Raw genomic sequence first — 18,568 nt, 5'->3', positions numbered from 1 at the left:
CCCGTCTCGGCCTCCCAAAGTGCTGGGATTACAGGCTTGAGCCACCGCGCCCGGCTCAAAATATTTTTCATAGGCCATAAGGATATTTACAATCAGTCACCACCATTGGGTAAGAAATTGTCAATGGAATTCCATTTACTGAACTTACTATTTTGGACCATGTTGTCTAGTAAGCAAAAATTACTTTTCTAGCAGGGAGGAAAGGTTGCCATATTTTTAGACACATGTAAGAATAACCCAATTTTTAATATTTAGCCTTCTGATACAACTGATTAGAACTATGTAATAGGTAATACTTCAGTGGAAACTATTTAAGCTTTATGAGTTAATTAACCTGTGTTAAAACAATGAAGACTTATTCATTCTGTAAATATTTATCTCTATACTGATTAGTTAAGAATTAAGATGCACTGAAATACCAGAGATAATGAAATTTAAAAATCATATTTCATAAGCCACAAAAGGATGCCATTGTTCTATTACCTTATTAAGTACTTAAGAATTAAAAATTGCAGGAGGCAAGGGGAGGGAGAGCATTAGGACAAATACCTAATGCATGTGGGGCTTAAAACCTAGATAACAGATTGATAGGTGCAGCAAGACACCATGGCACATGTATACCTATGTAACAAACCTACACTTTCTGCACATGTATCCCAGAACTTAAAGTAAAATCTAAAAAAATTAAAAAAAAAAAAATTTGTTTCCATGAGCAGTTTACTACACAATTTCACAGCATATTTTTTCCTAAACTCTTTGATGTTCTTTTGCTTTTTCTCTAAAAGTTCTTCGGTTTAGCCTGTCCTTCCTAAAGACCCTTACGATCATTGAGAGGACAATTATTTCTCTGCGTGGCAAAAGATACTGATAACCTTTTAATGACTTGCCAATGAAATCAAGCTCAAACACCAAGTTCTTGGGGGAGAAAAAAGGGGCACAGAGACTGAGTTTTCATTTGCATAAACATCAAAAAACTGTCATCACCACTACTGTAACTGGAACAAGAAAAAGACTACATAGCATGAGGTTTGAAGGATAATACATCACTAAGCAGGCTTTACTTAGAGAAACTGTGACTGTGAATCACATTTTGTAGAGGGAGTATTCAATAACAAAACAAATACTGGCGCAAGATTTATTATTTAAAAAGCAGCACTCCACGTTTTGGCAGAATGGACATAAAGTTTGGGTACTAAAACTTCTTTCCCACAGGTAGTTAATAAGACACTTAACCATTCAAAAAGTTTCATAAATGCAAAAGGCAAAAGCTAATATTACTGAGAAATGCTCTGAGCATTTGAATTATTAAAGTTCAAAGCAAATTAACATTTACTGAATGCCTGCTATATGCAAGATATTACATATTAAAAGCAATATACTTCATAGTTTTTTTACCTCAAATTTAACAAAAAATTAAGACATATAAAACTGAACACTGGTTGAACATTTACATAATTATAAACAGGATATCACAAAGCAGCACCTCAATAATTATCAAATTTAGATAATCAATGCTAGATGAGCCCTTATCATACAGATTCTACTTAAGTCTTACAGTCACTATGAGATCTCCTAATGACAAACAGAATTTATGCAGGTAAACAAAAAGTTGTATATTTCTATGTAAAATATTTTGAAAAGACATTAATCAAAGTTAGATATCCTTATTTTGAGATTATGATGTATTACTTACCAGGTCCTGAGACCCCATGCACATAACCAAATGTGCTTTCTTTATCTTCATCGAGTATTTTGGGTAGCTTGGAAAAATCCATGTTAGTTTACCTATGGTAAATAAATAAATAAATAAATAAGTTATTATTATAAACCCTAAAGCAAAAGAACCAAAATACAGGTAGTCCACTAAGATGAGACCACTCTCATCTTTGGTGTATTCTTGAGTTATTATACTTCTTCAAAGTAGAATATAAAAATTCCCTTTTTCTTAATTTAAAACAATTTTTAAGAGGCTGTCACCCAGGCTGAAGTGTGGTGGTACAGTCATATCTCACTGCAGCCTCAGACTCCTGGACTCTAGCGATCCTCCTGCCTCAGCCTCCCAAGGAGCTATGACTACAGGTGCGTGCCACTACAGGACACACCACTACAGGTGTGCCGCAGCCAGTATTTGTTTGTTTTGTTTTTTGTTTTTGTTTGCTTGTTTTTGAGACAGTCTAACTCCACCACCCAGGGTGGAGTGTGGTGGAAGGATCTCTGCTCACTGCAACCTCTGCCTCCCGAGTTTAAGCAATTTCTGTGCCTCAGCCTCCAGGGTAGCTGGAATTACAGGTGCACGTGACCATGCCCGGCTAATTTTTGTATTTTTAGTAGAGACAGGGTTTTGCCATGTTGGCCAGGCTGGTCTCAAACTCCAGACCTCAAGTGATCTGCCCACCTCAGCCTCCCAAAGTTCTGGGACTATGGACGTGAGCCACTGAACCCAGCCAAAATTCCCAAAATGTAGTTAAAACTACCCTATTCCTGGATGCTCGATGGTTATATCACAACTGAATTATATCTCTATGTGAGGTATTTCATAGGAAATATCGATAAGTATAACAACAAACGTGAAGTTTTTCCAAAGATTTATCCACCCCTACAACAAGCCCATCCTCAATGACCTCTCTGACTTATCCAAGTACTCTTCCACTTAATCATGCTGCAGATACATTCTGAACGCTTTGTCAGTTCTCAAAAACACAAGCACATTCTACCTCAGGGCCTTTGAACAGGTTGTTCCATCTGCTTAGAATGTTCTTCTCCAAGGTATCCACTCCTACACCTCCTTCAGGTCTTTTTTTCTAACATGGTCTGGCTCCATCAACTAGGCAGGAGTGTAATGGTGTGATCATGGCTCACAGCCAACTCAACGTCCTAGGTTCAAGAGATCCTCCCACCTCATCCTCCCTAGTACCTGGGACCACAGGTGTGTGCTATCACATCTGGCTAATTTTATTTTATTTTCTGTAAAGACAGGGTCTCAGTATGTTGCCTAGGCCGGTCTTAACCTCCTGGGCCCAAGTGATTCTCTGGCCTTGGCTTCCTGAAGTGTTGGGATTACAGGGGTGAGTCACCATGTTCAGTACCCCTTAAGATCTTTACTCAAACATCACCTTCTCCATGAGGCTTCGCTGTCCATTTATTTAAAACTGCAACATCCTCCCTCCTTCCCTACTTTATTTTATACCACAGCATTTTTCACAATGTAACAAATGATATATTTTACATTTTAAAAGTATTTATTTATTACCTATCTTTAAATTTTAACTAGGAATGTTTTTCCTTCTTTCTTTTAGTGGAACACACAGAATAAAGAAATTCATTTCAACCTCTTACTTTATAGATATACAATCTAAAAAACATGAACTATCCAAGTTCACACTGAAAACTGATAACAGATTCCAAAGGAGAAAGTCTATTTGTGACTGCTGGTCTACCTTAATAACTATTACCAATTGAATGAGGGAGATGAAATACACGTACACTTGAAAAGCTAAATAATGTCCAAAAATAACCACAAAGAGTCATAGATCAGTAAGTGATAAAGTACCAAATAATATACCCTTATTTACTAAAAGTTCAAAGATTAGAATATTTAGAGACGACATCTTGAAGGTCAGGTAGAATTTGCACACAGTAGAAAAAGAAAGGTAGCAAAGACACTGCGGAGGGTAGGGGGGTGCCAATAACAAAAAAAATGGAGAAAAACATTCAGGAATAGTGAACAGACCAGCCTGACTGGTATAAAAGCCTTATATTAAAGCAGCAGTGGGAAACAAGGATGTAAGGGTAAAGACTAATTTGTGGATCTTGAACTGACTGCCAAAATAACAAGTGGACTTTATCCTACAAACACAAGGAAATCAGTGAAGATTGAGGGAGAACTTTTATGAGAAGAATGGTATTCAATTCCTTTAACAGAATTAAAGTAGGGTAGGCAGGATAAGTTGAAGCAGCTCAGGAAATAGGTAAGGCTTGAATGTCAATGGAATTCCATTTATTATATGTTTACAGAGCTTTTGAAGCTTTAAATAGCTGTATAGTATAACAAAATGACTTAAATGCTTAACTGAGGGGCAAACACCACCTTGGGAACAGAGGAGAAACTGATTCCAACTTGAAGACGTGTAGACCAATGTGGATGAAGTATAGTGAACAAGTAGCTGTAAAGTAAATTTTTGTTTCTTTTTTTTTTTGAGACAAGTTCTCGCTGTCACGCAGGCTGGAGTGCAGTGGCGGGATCACGGCTCACTGCAGCCTTGACCTCCTGGGCTCAAGTGATCACCTCAGCTGCCCCCGTCCCCACCCCACCCAGTAGCTGGCAAGACAAGCACATGCCACCGCACCCAGCTAATTTTTACATTTATTGTAGAGACAGGGTTTCACCATGTTGCCCAGATTGGCCTCAAACTCCTGGGCTCAAGTGATCTGCTTGCCTCGGCCTCCCAAAGTGCTGGGATTACAGACATGAGCCACTGCTCCTGGCAGAAATTTATTAGGTTTTTTGGTTTCCTGAAGACACAGTAGAAGAAGTCATTAAGAGCAGGCATGGGACTGTAAAACATTGGAATCTAAAGAGACAGAACGAGACTTTCTAGAAACTGAGATAATACGGGGGAAAACAGAAAGAAAATTTAAAGACAAACATATTTAATTGGACAACAGGTTGGGAGGAGTCTTCAAAGAAGTAGTGAACAAGTGAATGAGGTGAAATTTCAATCTTCAGAAAATCAAAGATTTTCAAAATCAGAGAAGAAACTGACAATCATACACAGTCTAAGTTCCTCCCCAAATATGGGTATTTTCTCTATAGCATTCATGATACATGGTCATCTGCCTATTAAAGTGGAAACAGCATGAGATCATGGGTCAGCAGACTTGGGATCACATTCTGGTCCTACCAATAATATGCTGCAGAACATCTTGGACAAATCAAAATCTCTTAATATCTGCATTTGAAAACCAGTAATAATGCTACCACCTACCCCAGACTTGTGATTGCCTTACAAATTTGCTTAAATGTTCCTTGTGTCTGGGTGAGGTGGCTCATGCCTATAATTCTAGCACTTTGGGGGGCTGAGGTGGGCGAATCACCTGAGGTCAGAAGTTCGAGATTGGCCTAGCCAACACAGCAAAACCCCGTCTCTACTAAGAATACAAAAATTAGCCGGGCGTGGTGGTGGGCGCCTGTAATTCCAGCTACTCAGGAGGCTGAGGCAGGAGAATTGTTTGAACCTGGGAGGTGGAGGGTGCAGTGAGCCAAGATTGCACCACTGCATTCCAGCCTGGGCAACAAAAACAAAACTCCGTCTCAAAAAAAAAAAGTTCCTTGTGAAATGTAATATGCTTACAAAAATGTCATCAGTAACACTATTTGAATATAGGTCCTGAATTTGGAAAAAGCCATTCTGTTTTTAGAAATACTATCTCATATCCAAACTAAATCTACTTCCCTTAACTTCTATCCTCTGGCCCTATTTTTTCCAACTACTATAGCCACACAAAGTACGTTTCCTCTCCCAGCAAATTCTCTTTAGTGCTTTCCACTGTTCCTCAAAGCATAATCTTTTCAGATCCCTCACTCCTGAAACTACCCTTTTCTAGAAGTATTTCACAAGGTCAATATTTCTTTTAACTAGTACAAATAAAACAACATTCTAGATGCTGTATGAGTGAGTACTGAAGAGTACTACTTCATCTATTCTGAATGCTTTTTTTTTTTTTTTTTTGAGACAGGGTCTCACTCTCACTCTATCAACCAGGCTGGAGCACAGTGGTGCAATCTCAGTTCACTGCAACCTCCACCTCCGAGGTTCAAGCAATTCTTGTGCCTCAGCCTCCTGAGTAGCTGGGACTACAGTGTGCGCCAGTATGCCCAGCTAATTTTTGTATTTTTAGTAGAGACAGGGCTTCACCATGTTGGCCAGACTGGTCTCGAACTCCTGACCTCAAGTGATCTGCCCACCTGTAATTCCAAAGTGCTGGGATTACAGGCATGAGCCACTGTGCCTGGCCCTGAATGCTTTTTTTTTTTTTTTGAGATGGAGTCTCGCTTTGTTGCTCAGGCTGGAGTGTGGAGTACAGTGGCACAATCTCGGCTCACGGCAAGCTCTGCCTCCCGGGTTCATGCCATTCTCCTGTCTCAGCCTCCCGAGTAGCTGGGACTACAGATGCCCGCCACCATGGCCGGCTAATTTTTTGTATTTTTTAGTAGAGACAGGGTTTCACCATATTAGCCAGGATGGTCTTGATCTCATGACCTCGTGATCCGCCTACCTCGGCCTCCCAAAGTGCTGGGATTACAGGTGTGAGCCACCATGCCTGGCAAATGCTTCTTTTTAATGAGAGACAAATGCCATGGTTTGAAGACTTTGAATTTATAAGTTGTGTCCTTAGGCAAATCAAATTCTTTCATCCTTTTGAGCCTCAGTTTCATCTGTAAAATCTAATAGGGTTTTTGTGAGGCATCTAACAGTATCCCTAACAGAAAAGTAATACTGATGACTACTCATTTTATTCTGTTAATACAAGCTAAGATAGCCTTTTTTCTAAAGTGTCCAGTGATTCTTATCTTGCTACCAAATCTAGTAGTTCTTATCTTGAACCAAATCTAGTCACTCAGCTAGTTTTTTTGGATTTCAGAGAATATACAAGAGCATACCAAGAAATTCCCCTGCTTACGGTAGACTGCTATAGCATCCTGTTTCTTGTTCACATTCTGGGATGGGGTACATAGTTCTTATCTTGAACCAAATCTAGTCACTTAACTAGTTTTTTTCCCCTAGTTATCAGGTGTATTTTATCATAACTTTATTTTCTAAGACCAATTGTATTTTTTTTAAGCATTGATGATGTGCCACCTGCTATATTATAGATACAAAATATAATGACGTAAGACACAATCTTTCCCCCAAGGATCTTCTGGCATAGTGGGATGAAAAGACAAACAGGTAGTTATCATAAGGTGATATATGTGCTCTCTTAGGAGTACTATAGGCTGGAGATCTAGAAAAGCATAAAGCAATGGCATCTAACCTAGACTTGGGCAAGATGAAAGTGACTTAACAGGAGGTTAAGCTGAGACTTGGAGGGATGAACAAAGAGGCATCAAAGTATCTAATAAAGCTTCCCTACAGATGGTTGAAACCTGTGGTTCAGGAAGGTATTCTAAAGTTTATGAGGGAATAATGATGTCTGTTCTGGGTTTTTAAAACGAGTATTTACATACTTTCCCTTTAAGACTAAACAGTGCATGCCTCCAAATGTATGAGCAATGATCAGCGGAAACCAAATGGGTTTGTTCATGACTCAGCTGTCTTGTGGGTTTAGCAGTCAGCTGGAAAATCCTAGCCAACATGAGAATTTTAATGATTCTATACTTTTTAAGTCTTTAATTTTTAGGCACATATTATTTAATTCATGCCAAAGACAACAGACATTAGGAAGTGACATCATACTAACAAGAGAACCTAGAGTCCTAATGATAATTCTACAAATTTACATAAAGATAATTGTCATCAGATCCATAAATTTGCATTAATTTGGTGAATATTCTTGTATTAGCAAACCAAGATAACTGTCCTTTTTAAAAAGCCAATATTGGCCAGGCGCAGTGGCTCACATCTGTAATCCCAGCACTTTGGGGGGCCAAGGTGGGTGGATCACAAGGTCAGGAGTTTGAGATCAGCCTGACCAACATGGTGAAACCCCGTCTCTACTAAAAATACAAAAAAATTAGCCGAGTATGGTGGCGCGTGCCTGTAATCCCAATTATTCAGGAGGCTGAGGCAGGAGAATTGCTTGAACCCAGGAGGCAGAGGTTGCAGTAAGCCAAGATCACGCCACTGCACTCCAGCCTGGGTGACAAAGTTAAGACTTCATCTCAAAAAAAAAAAAAAAAAGCCAATATTAAGTGAAGAAAAAAATGATGATGATTCTGAGTGATTTAATTTTCTCTACTCCATTGTGTTTATACAGAGAAGTGGTTGTAAATACATCCTGAAATCTGCTCTTATCACATCTTTCATAATAATTATGAAAACACGTTTTAAAGTGTAAAATTCCAAGCATTTTTGTCCATTTTGATGTTTTAAAATATTTACATTTTAATTTGTTACAGCAACATGGATCTTTTATATTTCCTGTGCTCCTGCCTAGAATGTTCTTTTCTCTAGGATTCATTTATTAACATCATTCATGTCTCTGCTCAAATACCCCAGTCCAAAAAGCACTCCCATAGTGATTACTGAATAACTAACAGCTGTCAGCCCTTCAAGGTCAGCCTCAGATGCTGACAGCTGCCTTGCCTGCATTCACACCACTTGCAGGGCAATGTGCACCTGCTGAATGGACGCAATGAGGTACAAAGGCCCAGCCATCTCAGCCTGATGCAGGATACTCTCACAAGCAACACTCACTCCAGATCTCTCCCACTGGGTAACTGAGGCTCTGTGGGACTTGCACTGCATTCCAACTTCTTCTTCTGCCCAACTCTGCTTCCACCCCCTTCCTTTCAAATGTATTGATTCAAGTAAACATCGACGTGAATAACCACTCTATCTACTCCATCCCAGAATGTGAACCAGAAACAGGATGCTATAGCAGTCTACGGTAAGCAGGGAAATTTCTTGGCATGCTCTTGTATATTATCTGAAATCCAAACAAGTTTTATACTCTACTTCATCTCATACAATAAAATCTATAAGACAAATATGTACCTCGTAAATATATACACTTATGTATCCATAAAAATAAGAAACCGAAAAAACTGAAGAAAAAAAATAAAGAAAAATATGCAAGTGTTTTCTCCCTGCAGTGAAATAAAAATTACTCATCAGGTAGACATACTATAGTGACCTGATGACTGAATAGGGCTAAACATAAAGTATTTTGGTAAGCATGGTCATACAACATACTAATTTGTTTATAGCTCTTCCTTATTATCTGTGAATAGTTAAAAATACCCCACTAAAACCTTCAGCTTCATCATTGAATGCTTATGCTTCTCAGTGAAAAAGAATAGGCTTTTAAAAATATTAAAACAATCTCCTAGAACACCAACTTTCAATAAGCAAATTATACTGCAAGTTAGATTATGTTGAAAGTTAACTTTTTTTTTTTTTTTTGAGACCGAGTCTCCCTCTGTCGCCCAGGCTGGAGTGCAGTGGCGTGATCTGAGTTCACTGCAACCTCCGCCTCCCAGGTTCAAGCAATTCTCCTGCCTCAGCCTCCCGAGTAGATGGAATTACAGGCATGCGCCCCAACACCCGGTGAATTTTTTTTGTATTTTTAGTAGAGACGGGGTTTCACCTTATTGGACAGGCTGGTCTTCAACTGCTGACCTTGTGATCTGCCTGCCTCGGCCTCCCAAAGTGCTGGGATAACAGGCGTGAGTCACCATGCCCGGCCTGAAAGTTAATTTTATCCCAAATCTCTATAAGGTCCAAACTATGATGTGATTTAATGCTACATAAAATAGCTTTACAGGCTATTTAATAACTCCTTCTTAAGACAATATATACCTACTGATTTTTTTTTTTTTTTTTGGAAAGAGAGTCTCAGTCTGCTACCCAGGCTGGAGTGCAGTGGCACAATGTCGGCTCACTGCAATGTGCACCTTCTGGGTTCAAGCAATTCTTGTGTCTCAGCCTCCCAAGTAGCTGGGATTATAGGCACGAGCCACTATGCCTGGCTAATTTTTTGCATTTTAATAGAGACCGGATTTTGCCAAATTGACCAGGCTAGTCTGGAACCCCTGACCTCAGGTAATCTGCCCGCCTTGGCCTCCCAAAGTGCCGGGATTACAGGCATAAGCCACCGTGCCCGGCCTATACAACTATTGCTGTTCTCCAACATTTAAAAAATAAAAGCATGAGGCCAGGTGCGATAGTTCATGCCTGTAATCTCAGCACTTCGGGAGGCCAAGGCAGGTAGGTTACTTGAGGTCAGGAGTTCAAGACCAGCCTGGCCAACATGGTAAAATCCTGTCTCTATCAAAAAATACAAAAATTAGCCAGGTGTGGTGACGCAAAACTGTAGTCTCAGCTACTTGGGAGGCCGGGGGAGGAGAATTGCTTGAACCTGGCAGGTGGAGGTTTCAGTGACCGGAGATTGCGCCACTGCACTCCAGCCTGGGTGACAGAGTAAGAGTCTCAAAAGTAAATAAATAAATAAATAAAAGCAGCAATACTTATTACATACTTTCATGAAAGCAGTGTGTTATGCACAGATGCACTCATAGAAAAATGAAATCAATGATTATATTAAAATGTTGCCTTTAGCTGTTATGACTTCAACCTTGTTTAAGGATAAAAAGTTAACGTAACTTACAACTAAGATTCTTTGGTTACAAATTATAGGAGTGCTCCTCTCCACCCCATTTGTGAAAGATTTATACAAAAACCCTGTGGTAGAAGAGGAAAAATCCAGAAAGGCAGCATAGGCAACCCGTCTGAGTTAATGAGTCATCAGTCTCTCCCCAACAAGCACTGCAGAACACTGCAGTGGCAAATAACACCAGAGGAAAAAATTTTTTTCTATAAGGTCCACTCCAAATTGCTGCTGGTTAATGCAACTGGTAATTTCATTATTTCAGAAATTATTCTTTTTACTACCAGAGTCTTGGATGATATGGCTGCTGGGGGCAAAGAAGAGGTGATACATAAAAGTTAAACACTAAGATTCCAAGGTAATATTTACTCACATACAAAATCCTGGGGCGCTTCATTGATAATGATGCATTATTTTGATGTAACACTTGTTACATTAGAGTGTAATGAAAAAATACATTCTATTTAATTGATTAAAGACTATCTCTGGAAATCATAGATTTTTAAAAATAGGTTCAGAAGAATCTAATGGATCATAACCACTTATTTTCACACACTGTTAATCTTTTTAGAGAAAGGTGTCTTAAATCTGTTTATTTTTTATTTATTTATTTATTTATTTTTGAGCTCTGTCACCCGGGCTGGAGTGTAGTAGCCAGATCTCAGCTCACTGCAACCTCCGCCTCCTGGGTTCATGCCATTCTCCTGCCTCAGCCTCCCAATATTTAATATTTTTATGTTTGGTCAGAAAGTTATAGAACAGGTGGAATTCCAGCAAATAACATTACCTTATCATATTTTTAGAGTATCCTACTAGTCATTTTGTGACACTCTCTATTCATCTCCTTCAATCCACCTACCTAGCAACCCTATTAGAATGGCTTATGTGGCAGATTTATTTCACTATGTATATTTAGTTTCCCGATTTTTCCTTGCCAACCAAAAGCCAACTTTGTTCAAAATTTGGTAAGTCTATTACTGTAATTCCAGTTCCCTTGACTGCTTTGGAAATAAGCACATAATAAATGATGTTCTGACCAACAAGAATTAAGGCAAAATCTGTTGGAGACCTTCTGGAAATAATTTCTTTGTTCTTTTAAAAGATACAGGCAGCTGGGCGCCACGGCTGTAATCCTAGCACTTTGGGAGGTCAAGGTGGGTGGATCACCTGAGGTCAGCAGTTTGAGACTAGTCTGGCCAACATGGCGAAATCCCACCTCTACTAAAAACACAAAAATTAGCCGGGCATGGTGATGTGCGCCTGTAATCCCAGCTACTTGGGAGGCCGAGGCAGGAGAATTGCGTGAACCTGGAAGGCGGAGGTTGTAGTGAGCCGAGATCATGCCACTGCACTCCAGCCTGGGCAACAGAGTGAGACTCCATCTCCAAAAAAAAAAAAAGATACAGGCTATTAGAAACAATATTCTCCTTTGGGATTTGGTCATCTGCCTGGGACATCTGGAACTGTGAGCCATATTAGGACCTTGAGGGAGCTAAGCAGGCAGCCCACCTTGCTAAGAATGACAAAATAGAAAGACAAAAGATATCTGAGTCCTTGTTGCCTTCATTGGCACACTCAATTAACCAACACAACAAGAAAGGACTTTCAAAAATAAATATTTTTATATTGTACATATTTCATAGTGCTTTTCTAAAAATAAATAAGCCAAAAGGTTAAGAACAAACATAAGGTCATCAGTGAAGTAGACCATAACAATTACTAAGGTGGACTACAATGAAATGTGTAGACAACAGTAGGAATCAAAGAGTAGAGAAGAACAGCAAAGTCACAGCTGGCAAACTGGACTAACAATTAGGAAAAATTTATTCTTATTGGAATAAAATTATTTGAGGATACACACACACTCTTCTATTTCAACTGTGTATCAAAACAAATGCATTCCTGAAAAAGAAATAGTGACAATAAAAGCTAGTCTGGACACTTAAACTAAACTGGGAATGGAATTTAGATTGTGTCAGCTAAACATACTTAAGGTTCATCAACAAGCTTGTCCAGAAATGATTTTTATGTCACTTTTAGAAATAGATTCCTTTCTGGCCAGGCATGGTGGCTCACATCTGTAATCCCAGCACTTTGGGAGGCAAAGGTGGGTGAATTATGAGATCAGGAGTTCAAGACCTGCTTGGCCAAGATGGTGAAACCCTGTCTCTACTAAAAATACAAAAAAATTAGCTGGGTGTGGTGGCAGGCACCTATAACCCCAGCTACTCGGGAAGCTGAGGAAGAGAGGAGGCAGAGGTTGCAGGGAGCTGAGATTGTGCCACTGTACTCTAGCCTGGGCAACAGAGCAAGACTCCATCTCAAAAAAAAAAAAAAAGAAGTAGATTCCTTTCCCTTCAAATTTTTGTAAATACAATTGTGCGATATTAGGTGAAACAGTAACAAAATACCGTACTGAGTGTACAAGTTCCACAGTATCAATGTATAGGCTAGAAGCCTATGGTCAATGGTAAAACTGATATACAGATTCAAGTATCCCCGCCCTCAAGGTGCATATTATATCATTTTCCTACTTCCTCCCTTTCATATGGCATAGTGTCTTATACAGCAGTAACTCAGTAAAATGTTCTGAAATTAAAAAGAGATAACATCAGGCTGGGCGTAGTGGCTTACACCTGTAATCTGAGCACTTTGGGAGGCTGAGGCAGGTGGATGAGGTCAGGAGTTGGAGATCAGTTTGGCCAACATGACAAAATCTGGTCTCTACTAAAAATACAAAAATTAGCTGGGCATGTGCCTGTAATCCCAGCTACTCGGGGGGCTGAGGCAGGAGAATTGCTTGAACCCAGGAAGCTGAGGTTGCAATGAGCCAAGATCACGCCACTGCACTCCAGCCTGGGCACCACAGTAAGACTCCGTCTCAAAAAAAAAAAAAAAGACATAACATCAACTACTATTTGTTAAGTACGTATCACACTCCAGGCTTTATGTTTAAAAAAGCAAACATCTCTTTAACTCTTAACAATAGTCCTATGAAATAGGTATTATTTAGTTCAGAAATAGGGGACAGAACTAAAGACTGATGATGCCCAGATTTGGTCTGATCACAACACCTAGGCATTTAATAAATAATTCAAAAGACCTTATTTAGACAGTTTTCACCTTTAGCTATTAGGATGGTGCAAAAGTAATTGCTGTTTTGCCATCAAAAGCAATGGCAAAAACTGCAATTACTTTTGCACCAACTATACCATTTTTTAGAAAAGAAGGCCATTTGTCATGGACAAAATGTGTCCACCCAAAATTCACATTTTAATTCCAACCCTCAACGTGATGGTATTAGGAAGTGGGGCCTTTGGAACATAATTAGGTCATGAAGGTGGAGCCCTCATGAATGGGATTAGTGCCCCTTTAAAGATGATCTCTGAGCTGGACGCAGTTGCTCATGTCTGTAATCTCAGCACTTTGGGAGGCTGAGGCAGGAGGATTGCATGAGTCCAGGTGTTTAAGAACAGAATAGGTAACATAGTGAGACCTTGTCCCTACAAAAAATTTAAAAATTGGCAGGGCGTGGTGGTGTGCGCCCACAGTTCCCGCTACTCAGGAGGTTGAAGCGGAGGACTGCTTGAGCCTGGGAGGTTGAGGCTGCACTAACCCGTGATCGTACTGCTGCACTCCAGCCTGGGTGACAGAGCAAGACTCTGTCTCAAAGGAAGCCAAAAAAAAAAAAGAGAGAGAGAGAGAGAGAGAAAGGGAGAGATGATCTCTGCTCTCTATCATGTGAGGATACAAGATATCCATCTACAAGGCAGAAGGAAGCAGGCTCTGACCAGACACAGGATCTATAGGCACCCTGACCTCAGACTTCCCACACTCTAGACCATGAGAAATGTTGCTGTTTAAGTCACATAGTCTATGGCCATTTGTTATAGCAATCAAACTAGACTTTTTTTGTATTACTTACTGACGCTATGTTAGAATGACAATGGATAAGATGCCGGCAAAAGGGAGAAGATGAAAAAAAGGTGACATAATGGGTCATTCACAAACTAAGGAGTAATTAGTAGAACAAGAATTGACTGTTCCTAAATTACCCATCTCCTTTTTTTTGAGATGGAGTCTTGCTCTATCACCCAGGCTGGAGTGCAATGGTGTGATCTTGGCTCACTGCAACCTCCGCCTCCTGGGTTCATGTGATTCTCGTCTCAGTCTCTCGAGCAGCTGGGATTACAGGTGCGTGCCACCACACCTGCCTACCTTTTTTTTTTTTTTTTATTCTTAGTACAGATGGGATTTCACAAGTTGGCCAAGCTGGTCTCGAACTTCTGATCTCAAGTGATCTGCCCACCTCGGCCTCCCAAAGTGCTGGGATAACAGGCCGAGCCACCGCATCTGGCCACCCATCTTTCTCTCTCTTTTTTTTTTTGAGATGGAGTTTTGCTCTTGTTGCCCAGGCTGGAGTGCAAAGGCGCCGTCTCGGCTCACTGCAACCTCCACCTCCCGGTTTTAAGCTATTCTTCCTGCCTCAGCCTCCCAAGTAGCTGGGATTACATGCATGCGCCACCACGCCTGGCTAATTTTGTATTTTTAGTAGAGACAGGGTTTCACCACGTTGGTCAGGCTGGTCTTGAACTCCTGACCTCAGGTGATCTGCCCACCTCGGGCTCCCAAAGTGCTGGATGAGCCATTGCACCTGGCCCCATCTCTTACAGAACTAAGATTTTTAAAAAACGTAACACTGTATTTTGCTAATACCTAGCTTTATAACACAAACATAACTGACTATATTAGCCAAAAAAAAGATAAAACATCAATGTGACTACAAAGTAAATGGACATATCTAAGAGGAAAATGGGCATATTTGAGGATAACCAGAATATTGATGCCCACAGACTCAATACAACTTTGCTACTATTAAAAATAGAGAACAGTAGTGGAAAATTTCTGGTCAATTATTTTAAGTTCAGAACAACAAAGCTACCTGAAACAGAATTAGGGTAAGAAATTCCTGCTTTTTCTTTGTTTTAATTAAGACAGGGTCTGGGTCTGGCTCTATCATCTATGCTGAAGTACAGTGATGCAATCTCAGCTCACTGCAACCTCCACCTCCAGGGCTCAAGTGATCCCCCCACCTCCATGCTGGGATTACAGGCATGAGCTAGGATTACAGGCATAATTACGGTGCTGGGATTACAGGCATGAGCTACTGTGCCGGGCCTTATTTTTTTTATTTCTTAAACTTGATAAACTAAAGGGAGAAAAGTAATTGTAAAGCTTACCTTAATATCCCACATTTGAATTTTTAGGAAATTTTCCTGATTTCAGGTTACAAAGAAAAAACAAGACACCAAAGAAGATCCTATCAATTTAAAGCTTAACTTACCTATGATGTAAACAGCCAAGAAGACAGCCAACAATATAAATAGTAAAGAAAGCATTTGTTACACACCTTTCTTTAAAATCTGCTTTCAGAAGCAATATGCTTATAATTTTAAAACTACCTAATGAAAGGTCTCACCACTTGAATGTGATTGACTTTATTATTCCCCCACAATTTTTTTACATAATTGTAATCAATACTAGAATACAATTATTTTACTTCAATTTTTCTATGCGCTACACAGTCTTTGTGTCATCTTAAACCGTATACCATTCCATTAAATAGATACCATACTTTATCTAACAATAATAACTCTCTATTGCATAACAAGACTGCTTCCTATTTTGAGCTGTTTTTAACATTTTGCTAACACACTTTTTCTTTTTTTTTTTTTTTCTTTTTGAGACGAGGTCTTGCGCTGTCCCGCAGGCAGGAGTACAGTGGTGCAATCAAGGCTCACTGTAACCTCAATCTCTTGGGTTGAAGCAGTCTTCCTGCTTCAGCCTCCCTTGCTGGGACCACAGGCATGTACCACCACGCCAGCTAACTTTTTGATTTTTATGTAAAGATGAAGTCTCACTCTGTTACCCAGGCTGCTCTTGAACTCCTGGGCTCAAGTGATCCTCCCGCTTCAGCCTCCCAAAGTGCTGGGATTATAGGCATGAGCCACTGCACCCAGCCCTTCTATTTATTCTTATAGAGTAACTCTCTAATGATTTGCTGCTTTAAATCAGCAGTGGTCCAAAGTATTAGATAATAATTTTTAATTATGCATAAATTGAGTCCTAAGACTGTATGAAGGTCTTTTGCCATGTGCAGAAGCTTTAAGACTGTCATTATACCAGTTGAGAGATCTTTTGTTCTCCTGTTTCTTAGGTCTTCACTTTATTTCTATTTCTATTGAAGTTGGCAAGTTTGACTTCTCGTGTATATAAATATTGTACTGTAATTAGTACTGTAATTAGATCCGAGACGGGCGGATCAAGAGGTCAGGAGATCGAGACCATCGTGGCTAACACGGCGAAACCCAATCTCTACCAAAAATACAAAAAAATTAGCCAGGCGTGATGGCGGGTGTCTGTAGTCCCATCTACTCGGGAGACTGAGGCAGAAGAATGGTGAACCCGGGAGGCAGAGGTTGCAGTGAGCCGAGACCGCGCCACTGCACTCCAGCCTGGAGACAGAGCGAGACTTTAACTCAAAAAAATAAATAAAAAATAAATAAAATAAAATAAATGGAAGGTTAAAAGGAAAGAGATGTGAATTGACTAATGGTAATATGAATGACCCATAACTATCAAGAAGAGGTCAATTTGGATTTATTATTTTCTAGGAAACATGGGGAAAAAATTGGCAATATGCAACTGAGTCCTTAAAGATGTTCAAGCCTTTTGATCCAAAAATTGTATTTCTGGGAATATATTTGGCATGTGGATAAGGACTTATTTATATACATGTTTACTGTTATACTGCAATATTAGAAAAACCTTTAAAATCCAATGACAACAAAATGCAGTATTAAATTATCTGAAATCCTACAGTATTCCCCCCAACACAAAATGTACTTAATAATGAAATTTCTTATGTTAAATAGTCTACAATTCCAAGTTTATAGTGCCAAGGACTGTCATCAGCAAATTCTCTTCTGGAATCATCAACCTTCATGGCATATTAGCATTGCAATGACTGGCTTTTGGATAGGCTTTTGTCAGATTAACTGCCTATGAAATGACTTTACCAATTTTTTCCTTTTTTTTTTTTTTTTTGAGATGGAGTTTCATTCTTGTTGCCCAGGATAGAATGCAATGGTGTGATCTCGACTCACTGCAACCTCCACGTCCCGGGTTCATGCGATTCTCTTGCCTCAGCCTCCCAAGTAGCTGGGATTACAGGCATGCGCCCCTGGCTAATTTTGTATTTTTAGTAGAGACAGGGTTTATCCATGTTGGCCAGGCTTGTCTCAAACTCCTGACCTCAGGTGATCCGCCCGCTACGGCCTCCGAAAGTGCTGGGATTACAAGCATGAGCCACCGCGCCAGGCCGACTTTACCAATTTTTTTAAAATTCAGGCAATCATGCAGGAAAATTATCACCTTCAAAAGAAGTCAAACTAGAAACTGTATAACTACTTTAAAAAGGTAATTGCTTAAAATACTTACAAACTTTTTTCTTTTTTTTGAGACGGAGTTTTGCTCTTGTTGCCCAGGCTGGAGTGTAATGGCGCAATCTCGGCTCACTGCAACCTCCGCCTCCCGGGTTCAAGCAGTTCTCCTGCCTCAGCCTCCAGAGTAGCTGGGATTACAGGCATGTACCTCCATGCCTGGCTAATTTTGTATTTTTAGTAGCGTCAGGGTTTCTCCATGTTGGTCAGGCCAGTCTTGAACTCCCAACCTCAGGTGATCTACCCGCCTCGGCCTCCCAAAGTGCTGGAATTACACATGTGAGCCACCACGCCCAGCCGAAACTTATTTTTAAAACTTTACAATTACCATATTACTCTTGTTACTGAGCAAATTTTGATGGCTTTGCCAAAAAAAAAAAAATATATGAGCAGCTAAACTAGCCAAATATAAGCAATGTAGGCATTTAAGACTGACGCACATACAAGGAACAAAAAAGAGACAGCATCAAAACTAAAACCGTTCTACTAAAACTGCTATTACACTTATATTATAAAATGATGCTGTCCAGGTACGGTGGCTCACACCTGTATTCTCAGCTACTTGGGAGGCTGAAGCGGGAGGATTGCAAGGTCAGCAGTTCAAGACCAGCCTGGCCAACATGATGAAGCCCTGTCTCTACTAAAAATACAAAAATTAGCCAGGTGTGGTGACGCAAAACTGTAGTCTCAGCTACTTGGGAGGCCGGGGGAGGAGAATTGCTTGAACCTGGCAGGTG

The 18,568-nt window shown here is 40.0% G+C and overlaps 1 protein-coding gene across 1 annotated transcript in view; it reads right to left on the bottom strand.

The window, feature by feature from the left end:
- ATP6V1A (ATPase, H+ transporting, lysosomal 70kDa, V1 subunit A) overlaps positions 1–18,568 on the bottom strand; it is a 79,447-nt gene that overhangs the window by 46,264 nt on the left and 14,615 nt on the right. Inside the window, exon 2 of the mRNA XM_011940660.1 lies at positions 1,694–1,785. Coding sequence (XP_011796050.1) covers positions 1,694–1,775 — 82 coding nt within the window. The 5' untranslated portion in view covers positions 1,776–1,785. The remainder of the gene's footprint in view (positions 1–1,693; positions 1,786–18,568) is intronic.

The sequence above is a fragment of the Colobus angolensis genome, unplaced genomic scaffold, assembly GCF_000951035.1.
Source record: "Colobus angolensis palliatus isolate OR3802 unplaced genomic scaffold, Cang.pa_1.0 Scaffold190, whole genome shotgun sequence".
Lineage (NCBI taxonomy): Eukaryota > Metazoa > Chordata > Mammalia > Primates > Cercopithecidae > Colobus > Colobus angolensis.
This window is presented reverse-complemented; position numbering and strand designations above follow the sequence as displayed.